The sequence below is a fragment of the Gavialis gangeticus genome, unplaced genomic scaffold (genome assembly GCF_001723915.1).
Source record: "Gavialis gangeticus isolate Ggan-Ray unplaced genomic scaffold, GavGan_comp1, whole genome shotgun sequence".
NCBI lineage: Eukaryota > Metazoa > Chordata > Crocodylia > Gavialidae > Gavialis > Gavialis gangeticus.
The window spans coordinates 62,349,087-62,365,531 of record NW_017729032.1 but is presented as its reverse complement, the minus strand read 5'-3'; the positions used below and the strand labels follow the sequence as shown (position 1 = coordinate 62,365,531).

At 43.9% G+C, this 16,445-nt stretch overlaps 1 protein-coding gene across 1 annotated transcript in view; it reads right to left on the bottom strand.

Moving 5' to 3' along the window:
- LOC109302242 (guanylate cyclase soluble subunit beta-2-like) overlaps nt 1–16,445 on the bottom strand; it is a 60,479-nt gene that overhangs the window by 19,405 nt on the left and 24,629 nt on the right. Inside the window, exons 8-15 of the mRNA XM_019523804.1 lie at nt 14,343–14,539; nt 13,653–13,779; nt 10,654–10,757; nt 8,777–8,993; nt 7,593–7,913; nt 4,480–4,628; nt 3,288–3,434; nt 1,464–1,618 (exon numbers count right to left, since the gene is read on the bottom strand). Of these exons, the coding sequence (XP_019379349.1) occupies nt 1,464–1,618; nt 3,288–3,434; nt 4,480–4,628; nt 7,593–7,913; nt 8,777–8,993; nt 10,654–10,757; nt 13,653–13,779; nt 14,343–14,539 (1,417 nt within the window). The remainder of the gene's footprint in view (nt 1–1,463; nt 1,619–3,287; nt 3,435–4,479; nt 4,629–7,592; nt 7,914–8,776; nt 8,994–10,653; nt 10,758–13,652; nt 13,780–14,342; nt 14,540–16,445) is intronic.

Here is a 16,445-nt window from a genome sequence, read left to right as displayed (position 1 = left end):
CCCTGCCCCAGGACTTACTCACTCAGCTCCCAGCATTGGTGAACACTGATGAAATTGGTGCCGGGAGCAGTTTGTGGGATGGGGGGTTTGGCGGGCTTGGGGTGTGGAGCTGGGACTGGCTGGGCCAGGGGGCTGGGAGAGGGGGCCAGTAGGAAAATATTGTTTGGGAACTGTATAGAAGTTAGCGATGGTTAGATCAGTCTAAAAATGCCCAACCTGAAGTAAGTTAGACTACCTCAGAGGTAGGGTTATCTTAGATCAGGTCCATCATTTTTAGGCCAATCTAGCCTTCCTGGAACTTCTGTACAGTCTGCACTTAGACTGAACTAACTAGGGATCTAAGTGTAAGGTCTGCACCTACGTGAACTATGTAAGATCAGATGGCCATTTTTAACATGATCTAACATCCCCCTAACCACCCCAGATGTATGTATGTGCCCTTACTGTGGAGTAAGAGTATACATATGGACCAAGTGTACTGCCGTCAATTTTTTTAAACAGCATCACAGGCAAGGCCATGCCATCAGAAAGGGGGCAGACATTTGACCAGAAAAGAAGGCCAAATACAGAAATGAGCAGCTGATGTGGCACAAAGTGAGCTCTCCTGGAATGTAGAGCACTCCCACAGGACAGTCTGGTGGAGGGGAGCAGGAGGCTAGGTCTGAAACCCTTGCAAGGGCAGTAAGAAGTCTGATATTTCTTTGCTGTAGATAGTTCTTTATGCAAGTTCCTGTACATAATAATAGAGTTTGCACACCATACGCCTCTGCAAAATAGTGTAACAACTACAGTTTCTCCTAGATCTGCATAACAGTCCTTCCACTCAGCACTGCTTGTTGCTTTAGTCTGACAATGCACCCCTAGCTGGGGGTGCACATCTCCTTGCAAAGCTCTGACTGTCTGCAACAATAAAGTCTTATGTGCTTGCAAACAGGCATTTTTTTCTGGATCCTCCTGGAGCAATGAGTGCCTGTGTGAATTTTGAAGCACACTGTAAGAAAGCATATCCCCTGGTGAAGTGTTTTCAAATTATTAACAAGTGTAAAAATGAAACTGTATCATGCATGCTTTTCTATCTCAAAAAATTGCCAGCTTAAGTGTAAGCTTCAGATCAGGGCTCTGTGTCTATCCTGGGTCTCAGCCAAAGTAGTTAACTATTTGTGTCCCGATAGCATAAGCCTGGGCTGTTCAATTTTGGAGAGGTCAGGGGCTGCCTGTGGCACCTGAGTGCAATCTCTGAGGTACGCACTCCTCAGATTGTGCACTGAAGGGGTGGCCCCATGGCCTCTCCATTGCATAGGCTGCAGTGGTGCTGGTAGCCCACAGCCTGCCTGCCTGCTGGCAGTGGCACACAACCCCCCACATGGCAAATGGAGAGATGGCTGCCAAGGTCCGTGGACTGCCAGTTGGACAGCCCTGGCACAAGCAGAACAGACTCTCCTTATTTAACATTTTTATTCTACCTGAATGCTGTTGGACTGAGGTGGATTTTATTAGGAAGTCCATGACTTTCCATGCGAGAAGCTGTGTTGACAGTATCTCCAAACAAGCAGTACCTGGGCATCTTTTCACCAACTACGCCAGCTAATACAGGTCCTGTGTGGATCCCGACTCTGATCTGTTAGTATAAATACAACAGGAAGTTTGGAAAATTGGATTGGCTCCTCATTCTGACTATCAATAACAGTCAGCTGCCCTTCCCTATCCACCACTCCATTGAAGGGTACTGAGCAGCATCTAAGCAACAGTTTGTGCACTAGAACTGATCATCAGAGATAACCTGTAGTGCATTTTGGAAACTGCTATTCAAGGTCATACCAAGAGATTATCTTACCGGTTTCCAGAAAATGGAGCTGATATTACAATTCACCCAAATGGGGAAATGAAAGGAGGACTGGCTGAATGTTCTGGTGTTTTCTGTATATTGCATTTCTATCTCTGGCCCTGCTTACAACATTGATAGATAGGTAATGAGATAAGTCCCAACTGGGCATGAAGTGGGCACAACTCTTTCTGATTTCATGGGAGCGGCACAACCCCCATCAATGGAAACATACTGATAACATACTACTGTAATAGGTGTTTAACTAGTGACTACAGGAAAAGGCACTTGTTTCTTAGAGCGTTTCTGGTTTGTAAAGAACAAGATTCTCTTGCATCAGAGAACAGATGTAATTAAGTCAGGAAGATATTCACTCTGTGCAAAGGGCACTAGCCTACTGACTACCAGAAGTTGCATCAACATCTCAGAACAGACTTAACTTCAGTATATCAGACAAGGTCATAGGATCAAAGGTCCACCTGAGCCTAGTATCCCACTGGACTAGCATGGTAAAGGCACAATGGTTTCAGTCTCCAGTGGCACACAAAAGATTTGATGTGGCCAGCATCACATCCAGCAGCCTCGGACTTTTCAGCCTGAATGACCAAGTACACATTTATGGCTTGGTTATCCTTGTCCTCCAGGGACAGTCTTTGGCACCAGTCTGGAGTTAGGCTGAAACTCATGCTTCTGGACCCTTCTTAGCAGTCCACCATACAGTTACCATGGCAGATACCCAGTCATGAAATACATCATGCCTTGTCCAGCCACCAATTGGCATAGGATAAAAGTGTTTCCCACTGTCTTAGGGTAAATTAATTCCAGAAAAAATACCAACAGCAAACTGTGGTGCTAGAAGAAGTTCTGAATTATTCTTTACAGTGCACTATTACCTCGTGTGCATTTTCTAATACCTTGAAGTCTGTCATCCTTTTAGCTAGTAGTTAATAATGCATTTTAATACTAATGCAGCGGTGATTTGTAAAATTACTTCCTCTTGCTCAACAAGCAGAAACAAGTCCCAGCCCTGGTCCTTGTTAAACAGCTCAGACAGAAGAGAAGCAATGTTGGAATAAATCATGGAGTCATTTTTTTAACTTATGCAGGAGTCATTAAGTAACTTGCTAATTATCCATGGACACAGATGCCAGCAATCGAATAGATCCCTAAGTACTCACTCCTGTAAGTTGTCAGTGGGCCTGCTTACACAGTTGAAGTTAAATGGATGCCTAAATACTCTGCTGAATTCTAGATGAGAGTTTTGGCACTTGCAAGATTGAATCCTGATGGGCAGATTCAGGAAAGCACTTAAATGCATACTTTCCCTTAAGCACATGTTTCAGTTTCATTGCTTTCAGTAAGACTTGAGTTCTTGCTTAAAGCTAAGTGTATGGTCATGTGCTTTGTTGAATCAAGGCCCAAGTGTAGTATCTTATATCAGACAGTGATTTCAGCTGTTCCCTACCTGAATAGGATCTCCAGTGACTGGATTCATGACTTCTCTGGCAGCAATTTGCATACCTAGGGCAAAATTGGCCACTCTTTCTGCATGACTGGCAACAGGTATGGGGACTCCTCCAACCACCATGTATGCATCGCCTATTGTTTCAACCTGAAACAATGGGAAAATGGGAACAATGGGAAAATGCTGTAATCATTAGGGGCTTGGTCAGAAAACCACTGAAATCTATGGGAAAAACCCCATTGATTTCAATGGACCACAGAACATAAACCAGAAGTCCAATATCATGAGCGGCTAAATGCTTTTATCTTCCATTGAAGTATGGAACATATGACAGACCCAAGCATGGATCTAGGACGTGACTGAGTGAACTCCTTGGCCATGTCCACACAAGCACACACCTTTGTTTCCCTGGTGACAAGAAGCAGTGGCACACCTTGCGCTGCTGCTTCTTGTTCCCTGGAAACGCTTGTGCCACATGCCCTCTAGCACTTGGCAGGTTACCTTGGGTGGGGTAGGGGAGGTTGGGGCCAGCAACTTTGCTAGTCCTAGCAGCCTTACCTGTGGTTCTGGGCACCTCAGGGAGGTGCAGCCATGGTGTTCCTGCAGCTGGGAGCCTGGCCAGCAGCTGGAGAACGCCTCGGGCAGGCCAGGCTCCACTTTGGGTGGCATGTGCTGCTGCCACAAACACTGCCCTGCTTTTTTAAGGTGCAGGTTTTTTTACCTTGGGATCTTCTGGGGTCAACCTTCCCTTCCTCCCCCGCCACAAGGTAGCATGGGGAATGCCTGCATGTGTGGTGTATGGCGCTGCAGACAGGTCTGTGGCGCCACATACCACACATCCACACTCATCTAGACACAGCCCTTGTGGCTTGTTTTATATATTTTCCAAGTTCTTCAAAAGCAAACTCTTACTTCGTGAATCCTTATGGTGTGGCTGGAATATAGGTAAGTTGCAAAATCCTTATCCTAAAATGTTGAATGTTATATGGGATGATGATTGCACCCCATTCTCTTTCACTGGATAAAAATCCATTATCTTAAATATTCATAGGGGTTCACTTTGTTGTAGCTACCAAGAATTTTTTTTTTTAATAAGGCAAAAATGTGAATAAAGGACTAAATGCAAGCATGAGAACCAAAATGACAGTGAATATCATTACTCTTCCAGAAGACAAATAGTAGGAATGCTTACCTTATAAACCTCATGAACATTGGTTAATCGATCAAACTTTGAATACATTGAATTCAGCATGTTCACTATTTGAATGGGCTCACAGGCAGCACAGATATTTGTAAAAGTCACTACATCACTGAAGAGTACTGTGCATGAATTAAATTCCCCTAAGGGAGAAATCAGATATTTGATAAAGGTTGACAACAGATTTTTGTCATTTACTGAACTAAATCCTATTGACTAATTTAGGATCTCAGTCACCCAGCAGTTTTTCTTATACTTCAATGGGCTTTGAATAAGGGCTTTAGACTACAGAAGCTGGCTTTCTCAAAGAAACCTGAGAGAGTTAAGTACCAAGTTATATTGCTTTTTCTATGGGGTGTAATCCCTTACATTCTGTAGATGCCTCTGGAATGCCAGAATAACTTTTAATATTTAAAGGCATGTGGTCAAAATTGGGAGAATTTTAACCACTTGTTTTCTCTTTTTAATTTGGTCGGTTGACAAATTCCATGTAACTCTTTAGATGGGATTTGACAAAAAAGGGTTTACTCCTTTCCCAGGAACCGGTAGTGAAAGGCAAATACCTCAGAAAAATCCTCACGTTAAGGCTGCACAACTGGAGCTGGAGGGTCTTTTACAACTCCCTGCCCCCTCCCCAAGTATTCCTTTTTCAGAACAGAATTGAAGGCACATATTTTTTTAAGAGTAACTTGAATTTCATGCCCACCGTTTTTCACAGTCACAGTTTGAAGCTCAGATGCTCACATTTAACATGTGCCTGTGAGCTGAGGAGTCAGAAGCTCGATGTTAGGACAGGGGTGGCGTGAGCTCCTTCACTGCACAGGGAGGGTGAGTGGGGGATATGGCAACCACTGGAGACTGAATTGGAGGTGAGGGAAGGAGGAATTAAGTCTTATTTTCCCCCAGCTCTCCACACACTGAAGGCAGCTACTACTGCTGCCGCTGCTGCTGTAGCAGTGTCAGCTTCAGCTGCAGCAGTCTCTTAACACGGGTTCCCTGGGAACTGCCCCTGGTGCCCTGTTCACTCTATCTACCCCCAGATTTGCTACTGGGAAAAGGGCTGTGTCTGCTGTGGCAGAGACTCCCCTGGGGGGCTGCCATTCTATTTGTCCCACTTGCACCCTGCCCTCCAGATACATCAGTAGGCCTGTCTAGCTCCTATGTGGCCTGGTAGCACAAGGCTGCACTTGCCATTGCAAAGACTCCCAGGGGGTATTCTGGCACCCACTCATAGTCAGGAGCTGGGGCTAGTGTCCCACTTGGACCCCCTTATCACACTGCTGGGTTAGGAGTTATATTTGATGTCTGTCTGATGGGAGAAGTGAGGAAATGTATTTTGAGCTCACAACTGTGAGTGTTTGACCAGGAGTTCAGAATTTAAGCATCTTTGAAGTGCTGTGCTAAATGGAACTTTATTAAATCAACCTTCCTTGTTTTAGTAGTCTTCAGATTAGAAACAGTCTACAAGTACTAATTTTGGATAGGCACAGATGTTCAAAAAGCCTGAGGTGGAATTGATCCAAGTTGCAGAGTTTTCTGTAAGTGGCGTAGTTTAGATCGGTAGCAAACAGATCACGCATTCACTCTTTGTGTGGGCAGAGGAAATCTTAGACCGGGTTCCACCATTTTTAAGCCAATGTATGTACGCCAAATTTCTGTTCTGTTACAGGTATAGACCAGTTTCCAATCACTTATACCAGTAAAACTAATGTCTGTACCTGGTCCTTGCCTTCATGGAAAGCATGACAAGTGGCAGCTCTCAGGGCCAGGTCTCACAATGGCCCGCCCACCTGTCTCTATGGGGCAATCCACCCGATCCCACCTGCCATGACTTTGTTGTTACCATATACAGATGGTACATGCGGGAGACTGCCCATTGCTGCCCCGATGCCAGGGGGTGCTATCTGTGGCTCCGACCTCCCTTACACCACTGCCCATGCTTCACAGATGGCATCCAGATTAATATTACTCCCAGTCTGACACCAGAGCAAACTGAGTCCAAAATTGGGCTCCACACACACACACATTCACACCACCTCCCCTGTCACAGGAGGCCTTTTCCACTCCCCCCCATCTCTCACCAGGGCCTCTGCCACACTCAACTGCCCTGCTCCTCCTTGAGCGACCCCTCTTGGGCCATCAGGCTTTACTACGCTCATACTGGCCTTGCCACGCAGCCCCTTTGGTTGCTGCAAGTTCCCCTACTCTATGTGGGTCAGCCTTATGCCAAACCCTGGGATAATTTTGCCCCAAGCCTCTCGCCCGGCACAATTTCTCATGGGGCTGGCCCTTGCGCTGTCCTTCAAATTTATTCCCATTTGGCCCTACTCAGCACACCCCTTGAGCTGTCCTTCAGGCCTACTCGCACTTCAGCCCTACTCTGTGCGGGGCCTCCCAATGCTCTCCATACTACCTCCTCTGGGGTCTCCAGGACCTCGTATCCCTGCTGGGCTCAGGTGCCTACAAGTGGGCATACCTGGCCCCCACCACTTCCCCAGCTGCCTCCAAAGCCCACCCAAAGGTGGGGGGCTGGGGTTAAGGCACCCCTCCTCATCTTTCACCAGGGAGGTTACTGGCCTGGCATTTCCTGGAGACTCCTGCGCCACCAGGAGCCCCACCAGGTCATTCTTCCCCAGCAGGGTAGTTTTAGGTCATGCTCAGGACCAGGAGCCTCCAAACCATCCCCATAAGCTCCTGCCAAGGATTTTCCTTCTGCAGCTCAGCTAGACAATGTTTCTGCCTCCTCCAGCCGCAGGCAACTGCAGCCTTTATATGGCTTGTCCAAAATGGCTGCCCTCATCAGGCACCTGATAGCTGCCTGCCTCTTCCCTTAAATTGGCAGGCACCCAAAGGTGCCCTGCCACAGTAAGTCAGCCCCAGTACTGATTCATAATAGGATTTACCTTTAAAGAACTTCATGATGTTATGTTATCTTTGTGACTGGCTAATATTTTAGTGATATTTGCAGAATACCTATGTGTTCTTCCCCAGTATTGAGAAAGAGGAATGCTCTGATAATCATCACTTATAAAGGAAACTGAAAAGTTTTTATGGCCAGCCACATTGGGAGAACTGCAAAAGTATGAATCATAATGAAAAGCCAGTACCTGCCTCCACCTTTTTACCCTCCTTGAGCCGATTGGCCACGTGTTTCGGCAGCATGGCGTATAGCAAGGTTTCTGTTTTCTTCTTTTCAGCCTCTAAGTTTTTTGAAAGGATCCTGAGCTCTTCCTTCTTTCTCTCCAGCTGGTTGGACAGCTCTATCTCTGCCAGGCGCTGCTGGTTCAGTAGAATGAGGTCCCTAGTTGTGTCATGCTGTGCAATATCAGAAAGGTGCATTTTTTGTTCCTCCAGCTCTTCTAAACTGCGGAGCTTGGGTGAACACAGGTACATCATGCACTGCAAGGACTCCATCCAGATCATTTGTCCTTCAAATAGAAATACGTAAAAGTGTTAACACCAACACATTCACTCTTACAAATATGCTGCCGTGCAGGTTCCCTGATCAGAAAGTCTTTCCAACCTATATATTAGTCTGAGATAAAACCAACATAAATGTGCTTATTTTCTTCAGGTACAATAAATACTACTGTACCCCACACACCTTGGGATGAATCCAGAAGTATTTGGCATTTTTTAAGACTAAAGATGGTCTGGCATACACAGCAGGCACAGACCACCGCATATCTGTGAAAAAAACAATATTTGAACTTCATACAAGAGATGGGCGTGTCTAAAAACATAGTGAATGTGAGCTCCCACTGAAAAACTCACAAGACGTGGAGTGTGGAACACGGATGGCCAGCACAGCAGTTGCTGCTGTCCGTGGAAAGCTGACTGTTTCAATGAAGCAAATTCCTCCTGCTGGGATTCTTCTAGTCATCCAGACACTTCATGGGAATAATAACCTGGATGCCACTAAAAAAAACCAGCAGGACCCAGTCTAATAACAAATAAGCATACAAGGAAGGGTTATCAATAGTTCCCAGTGTTAGCTTAACTTCCATTGAAGTCAATGGTAAAACTCTAAGTGTTAGGGAAATGCTGAATGCATTTGAAAGTCTCACACAATGACAACTAGCATTTTAACTGAGCAGCATGTGGTCTACAAGATAAACTTGCCATAAGGGTTGGTCTATATTTGGTAAGCCTTGGTCTAACAATTAGTGGAAAGAATAATCCAGTTTCTTCAATGCAAAAGAAATATTTAAGGAAATTCAGCCTCCTTCAAGCTTGTCACTTGTTCTTCACTACACACAGACAGCACTAAAAAGCACCTATTTGTTGGTACCTCTGAGTTTCAGGCTGGTCTGGTTTCTCCATAGTTCAGGCAACATTTCTCTGCATGCCTTGAGGACAAACTGGCTGTTGATAAACTTCCTGATGCTGACAATGGTGAAAGTAATTTGTGGATGGACTATGGTGAAGTGCTTGTTTAATCGGGTCCCTGATATCTGTAGGCCTGGTACATACTTTTGAATATTTGTACCTGCCTGCTTGATCCGTAGCTAAAGACAAGGAGGAAAGTTATAAACAAGGGTTAGAGAAACATCTTTCAAATCCAAGAGAAAATAATGCTACTGTGTGTGAGACAAAGAGTTGGTCATTTACAATTCTGGATTGCATAAACATGTGTCTAGTCTTATTCACTTTCCCTATTTCGAAAGAGGCTCCTATCACTGTTGGTATCTTAAGGAAGACTGGCCAAGGCATCAGAAATGCAGTCTGAGCTTCCAGCAAATACATGCCTCTGGGCAAAGGGGAATAGATCCCACTCAAAAGAAAGCAACTTGCAATGGGTTCAAGGACGGGATAGAGACTTCAGGCTGCCAGGACCCTAAGACACTGAAAGAGATGGTGGCCTGTCACCTCCACAGTTGCCAGTATAGGGCAAAGTTAGTGAGACAGACAAATGAATGCAGTTCTGCTCTAAAGTATTCTTGTGAACCTCAGTCCTAATTGTATTGGAGTAACATGATGCAATTTAAGTACAATTCAACTCAGTTTAAGTAAAGCAGTTCTACATTCACAGCTAATGGGGAGGGAATAGTGAGGTAGTAAAAAACAGCGCAGGGTGCCCCTAAAGTACTGGAAAACCGCTGCCCACTGGGAACATTGAAGCCAAGTACTCACTTGGTTCTAGTGGGAGAAGTTCTGGTAGCTGGCAAACCACCACTAGCACATCACTAGGGCATGTGCACATCCATGCACTTCTGGCAGCTCTGCCTGGCAGGTGTGCTGCCAGAGCCTGAAGTGAGCCCTGGGAAGACACCAGCTGATGAAGGTAGCAAAGCAGCCAGAAGGAGGCATGTACACATCTCTGTTCCTGTATGTACATCTAGGTGTGTCTTCAGCCAATTCCCAGGCAGCAGCAAGCTTTGGCAAAGGAAAAACAACTCTGCCGACAGTAGGGAAGGTTCTACCACTGCACGGAAACTCAGCATAGATATACTCAAAGTTCTGCCTGCAAAGCTTTGTAGTGTGGACTAGACCTGACTGTGCAGAGTGAGATGTTTTTCATTTCTACTTTTAGTCACACTGGTATAAATATTTCATAGATTTCATAGACATTAGGGCTGGAAGGGACCTCGGAAGATCATCGAGTCCAGCCCCCCGCCCGAAGGGCAGGAAGTCAGCTGGGGCATAGGATCCCAGCAAGATAAGCATCCAATTTGCTCTTGAAGGTGTTCAATGTAGGTGCTTGAACCACCTCTGATGGCAGGCTGTTCCAGACCTTGGGGGCTCGGACAGTAAAGAAATTCTTCCTTATGTGCCGCCTGAAACGGTCTCACAGTAGTTTATAACCATTCGACCTCGTCATCCCTTGGGGCGCTCTGGTGAACAAACGTTCCCCCAGATCCTGGTGGTCACCCCGATAAACTTATAGGTGGCCATCAGATCACCCCTGAGCCTGCGCTTTTCCAGGCTAGAAAGCCCCATGGACAAAAAAGGTGACGCTCTATTATTATTAAGACAAAAAGGGTGATGCCCTACAGTTTCCAACGTAGTGAGAGAAAACACAGGTCTCTGGCTCTTGTAAAAGGCTTGTACTCCATCCCATTCAGCAGAGCCAATGGAGTATACACCAGCTAAAGATCCAGTCTTCCATGTCTACTCTTTGCCATAGCATCTTTAGCTACAAGGTATAAACTAAGAAGGCTTTCTTACTGCTTCATCAAACACAATGTGGAAAGGAAAAGCATTGCAGAATGTTCTCTCTTCTACCCAAAGCCTCTGTGGATAAATGGGTTCAAAAGTTGATAACAGGTTTCCTGGGGGAAAAAAACATGCAATAAGGCAGTGGTTCTCAACCTTTTTCGAATCAATGCAACCCTTGTCAGATTTAAGGCACCGCTTGAAAAATGCCAACTCTTTTTTTGACTACACAAAAATAGAGCCTTTTTTTTATTGCAAAGGAGTCAAAAAGACCACAATAGGTTGCAATATTTTTAATAATTTGATTTTTTTTATTTGAAATATCTGGGTTTATCTTGTAAATCATGTTTGTACATCTAACAGTGCTAACACTGTGTGCCAACCTTGAGAGGATTTCAAGGTACCCCAGGGTGCTGTGACACCCTGGTTGAAAATCACTGCAGTAAGGATTAAAGGGAAGACTTTGGAAGGCACAAGTGAGACAGGGCATCACTCTCATTGCATTTCAACGTGACCCACACCACCCCATTTTCACAGAGTTCAAGTCAATCAAAAACCCCCTGCATTTTATTTTTGTGATAAAAAGCCTTGAAAAACACAGATTTTCCATTCCATGTTTAATGGAATGATTTGCATTTTTTTGTGGAAAAAACAATATTTTTTTCAGATTTTCAGCAAAACTCCAAAGATTTCAATGCAACATTATCAAAAAGCTGTATTTCATCAAATACTTCCATCACAAACTTTTAAACTCTCTCTAATCTGCTTTGATTCTGGGAGGAGCACAATGTAATGAGGAGGTTTTGAACATTTATTTGAAGTAAACTGAACTTAATTTTTGGTCTCCATAGCAAGGTGCAGAAATTTAGCCTCATCACCAGCAAATGTAAAGATAGTAAGAAGAGGCTAAAAAAAGGTGCAGCAGGGAAGAACCATAAAACCATCTGCCTGGAAATAGGAAACCAGAGACTGTTTGAGAGTAGGCTAGTCCCTGAACCAAGGCAGAACCTTATGGTCACTTACAAGTGTACAATGACCACATGAATTTTAATTTCCCCAATTTAAACAAATGCTATCAAATTGACACACTCATGCCAAAGTTTTGGCCACAGTAGAGTTTTATGGGCAATATATTAAACTCATAAAAACAGAAAATGCTGACAGAACAAGTCTATGACCACTGTAATGTAAATAGCACTACTGTTGCTATACAAAGCAGCATTGTGTAATGCTGACGGCTACCTCAGTAACTTTTGAGATGGCATATTTTCATCACAAAAGTACTGGGTAGCACAGAGGAGCATTATCAACTGTGCACTTGGTGGGACCATAACAGCAGTAACTAGATGGGATTCCATTTGCTATTACAACCCCATGGAGGACAGAAAGCATGAATAATTGCATATTTTTCTCATTGCCAATGAAAGAGCGCAAAAATGTACCCAAACAGATTCTCACAAATGTGTGTAACTGTATCACATCTAGGAATGAAGTGGGGAGTTAATTGGCATGCTGGCCTTTCACCTCTTCCAACCCTGGTTATAAAGTAGAATAAGCTTGGTAGTTTCATCCTTAGTTAACATCTGCGCATATTTGAAAAACTGCTACACAAAGTAGCTGTGTTAGCTTTGGAGAGTTCCTACACTGGAAGGTGAAGGTATTATGGGGCAGAAAATTATGTTGGCTAAGCTGTAAATGGAAACCATGTATAGTAGTTCCCCAGACTGTGCCTGGTTAAAGCAGTATTAATGCCTCACTGACATGAACAATAAATCCATTCACAATTTTGTTAATGCTTATGCATTTGGACAGTTCCAGTTCTGGGCGCCGCACTTCAAGAGGGATGTGGACAACATGGAGAGGGTCCAGAGGAGGGCCACTCACATGATTGGGAGCAGCAGGGCAGGCCCTATGAGGAGAGGCTACGGGACCTGAACCTGTTCAGCCTCCACAAGAAAAGGCTGAGGGGGGACCTGCTGGCCATCTATAAACTGGCAAAGGGAGACCAGCAGGCAATGGGAGAGTCCCTGGTCCCCCAAGCACTTCTGGGAGTAACAAGGAATAACAGCCATAAGCTGACAGAGAGTAGATTCAGGCTAGACATCAGGAGGCACTACTTCACAGTCAGGCGGCTAGGATCTGGAACCAACTTCCAAGGGAATTGGTGCTCCCTCCTACCCTGGGGGTCTTTAAGAGGAGGCTAGATAGACACCTTGCCGGGGTCATTTGACCCAGGTAATCTTTCCTGCCCATGGCAGGGGGTCAGACTTGATGATCAGCTCAGGTCCCTTCCGACCCTACCAACTATGAAACTATGACAGTCTACAAGGTGCCGGATTCACAGCCATTAAAAATGAAGTCCTCTCTTGATCCACAGAATTTGTGTAGCATTGGCAAGAGCAATACGTAACAAGATCTCAGCTTGGCCCAGGAAAGACCACTGTTATAAAGAGAAGATCATTCATTCTTCCTATTCAGCTTAGTCACTGGCCTCAGTGGTGACACCACCTGCCTTCTGTGCTCTCTTTTTTGTGGTGTGGCCATTTCACTGGTCAAAGGGTTGGGACCATTTTATACTGACTATACAAACACACCTACAGGTCAAAGGCTCCACATGCTGTTATCAGTCTTCTGAGTGTCTAGTCCTTTGTCACTCTAAAATTTTAAAAATAATCTAAATAAAATAAAGTGGAAAAATGGCCTGCAAAATAAATAATTTTTCAGAGTGTATAAGCCAATGCAACAAGCTACATCAGTGATAATGAAGATCTATTAAAAGGGCAAATAATGGTCTGATCATATTTAAACAAGAATCTCTCTCTCTCCTTCCCCCAGTCCAAACTCTGCAATCCCTACATAAATCAATAACATCATCTGGAGTGTTTTACTGCCTCCAGTATTTATTTCCAGCAAGCTGTTCCCCTCCTGGGAAGGTGTCTGTTTGTCCACACAGCTGAGACCCATATCTCATTATGATCACCATAGCTGAGGTTAGGAAGACATGCACTCACCTTTCCTAAATTTCACAACACTTCGCACAATGTCCCAGGGGGATTTCTTTTTAAGGTGACATGACAAAGCAGAGCAGTTCTTCATTTGCTGAAAGACTACATCTTGTGCCTCAGAGAAGAAAGCCGTCTAAGATGAGAGAGTGTTTGTGTGTGTGAGTATGACATGATTCAGATGGATAGGCCATTTAAATACATTACAATAGGACAGCAATAATGTTGAAACTTAAGTATGTAAAGACAGGAAATGACAAAGTTAAGGTTGCACATGGAACCATCACTTTGTTTCATTATGCATATGGATAATGGCACTCTTCCAATGACCTGACCACATGCTTTTCTCAAATATAACAATTTTTAGTTATTATTTTCTTTGTGGTTATTCAGCTTAATCAAGAACTTATCTAGAGTTCTGCAAGCTAATTTCCTAGAGCCCTTCACCTCATGTAATCATTTACACCTGAACCAAATACAGTTGTTTTGCCCTTATTTTCCTTTAATCTAATTGACTTTGCAAGACACAAGGTAAAGGATAATTGGACAAACCCCATCATCAATCCAATCCAACTCTACAGTGACAGGGAGAACACATGGCTTGTTTTCTCTCAGATATTGCTTGCACATTAAAAGAAAACAGGCTGACCCAGAAAATTATAAGTAATCTCCCTCCTTTCTGTAAATCTATTATTGCACCTTGTTACTGTTAGGTGAGTTGCCACTTTCCATATTTGTTTCTTCTCTTGTCTTTCTCTCTGGTCTTTTAAGCTTCTGCAGAACAAGAAAGACCACATGCTCCTTTTTCCCAGTGCGCTCCCTGTCTTCACTTTGATTAAGAATTTCCATTGTCACTTCACTGTTGAAGAAATCTCTGGCAACAGACTCTAAGATACCTGTATTACAAGGAATCATAGATTAGTTTGGGGACCTCCTGGTGTTACCAGAGTTTCTTGGAGCCTGCACCTCTATTTGGGAAACCTCTCTTTTCTTCCTTGTGCTTCTCAGCAATTTCTTCTAGGATTTATCTTACTGCCTGTGTTATTTAATTTTTAATATATTGGCATGAAAGATGCTATGCAAAGTAAGTTTCTAATAAGATTTTTATATTGACCTACATTTCTGGAAACTCTTGGGGATCAGTGATTTTGAGGACTATAGTCTTCATTCTGTTAAACTCAAGGTTCACACTAGTGCAGTTTTAGGGAAGTGGGATTTCTTCCTAGCAGAACTGAGTCAGAATTTGGCCCAGAATTAGAACAGTGAAGCTTGTAGATGTCTTTTCTGGGTGAAAGCACTGGATAACTCTTATAACTAATTTACCAAAAGGAGAGAGCAAGTTGGTTCTCCTCCATCTAATGTAAAATTATAAACCAAAGAACCCACCATTCAGCTGATACAGATGCTACACAGGTGTCTTCCTTTCTGCCTCTCTAGGTTATATATAGAGCACCCATTACTGGACACATAACCCAGATGTGTAACCCCAACAGTCTAGATTTTTTTACATTAACACAGCCACAGACATGAAAACCATAAGCACCAATGCCCATTACGATTCCCACTGTCCACAACAAAACATGTATGCACACACATGCACATGGATACTTACTCCCATTTGTTAAAAAAAGCACCCAACAGTGCTGTCTACTTTAAAAGTGGATAGGATCTACACATGCCTTACAAAGTTCTGTAGCCCCAGCCTTACCTAACACCAAAGTTACATAACTAATTGTATGTTTCCAAACTAAGTCTCTAAAGTGAGTGCAAAGTCCTGCATTAGATGCACTTTTACGTTGGTTTAAGACTGGGTTAAGTGTGCTTGAAATTTTGCCAAAGAAAAGAGGCACAAGTGACTGTGATATTGCTTCCAAAGTGAAGGTTTCAATTTTTTTCTTTTAATTGTAATTTTCCTGGATTGGGCTGTGGTGAAGGGTGCGGAGAGGGAGGGATAATGATTTTCTGACTGCGTGTAGTCTTTCATTAGTGATGGCCCAAGATCAAAATCCTCATTCTCAGCATCTGTAGACCTAGGAAGGTTTGAATCCAGAGTCAAATCTGAAGCTTGAATCTCAGCTCACCTTATTTCCCCCATTTATCCCCACTGTATTAAGCAAACAATTTGGATGCACCAACCTGTACTGGAGATGTACTGGCTGGAAAGGAGGCTACCCCGTCTGATTTCAGAAGCTGAGACTCAGTGATAAAATACTGGTCAGGCCCTTTAACACAGACTATAAACCAAGTGAAATCACAATCCTCATTTGAATGAAAATTAAAGAAACACTGGGATTTACAGTCCAGAAAACGTGTGACTAGAGGCCTGACATAAGGCAGGCTAGGAAACAGTTCAAGGCTAAATTAAGTAAACTCTGGGTATATGAAGGAAAAGGCAAGATCTGGAATGTCTCACCCACTGCACTGATAGGCCTTGGGGGAAGGACTGGAGATGAGGAAAGGGGGCAGAGAGGGACAGGCCTCCAGCAAGGATATAAGTTGCTTATGGATTGACAGGCTGTTTTCAAGTGGTGAGGACAGGACTAAAATGGCCTCTGATAAAATAAATGGTATTGACTTGAATCCTGTTGTGTGCAGCTGCTCTTATGTAGGAGTCTTAGTCTGGAGCTTCAGAGAGGGGAGGAGGCACTTCTTCTGTGATAATGAGTCCAAAAAATACTTTCCAGTCTTTTACCCTCTCCAGTCTCATAAGTCTCTTAGTCAAGGTCTGCCCTTGCTATAAAGAAGGACCTTATGGCTTGACCTGTGGCTGAACCATATAAATTACTAAGCCAATGAGGGGAA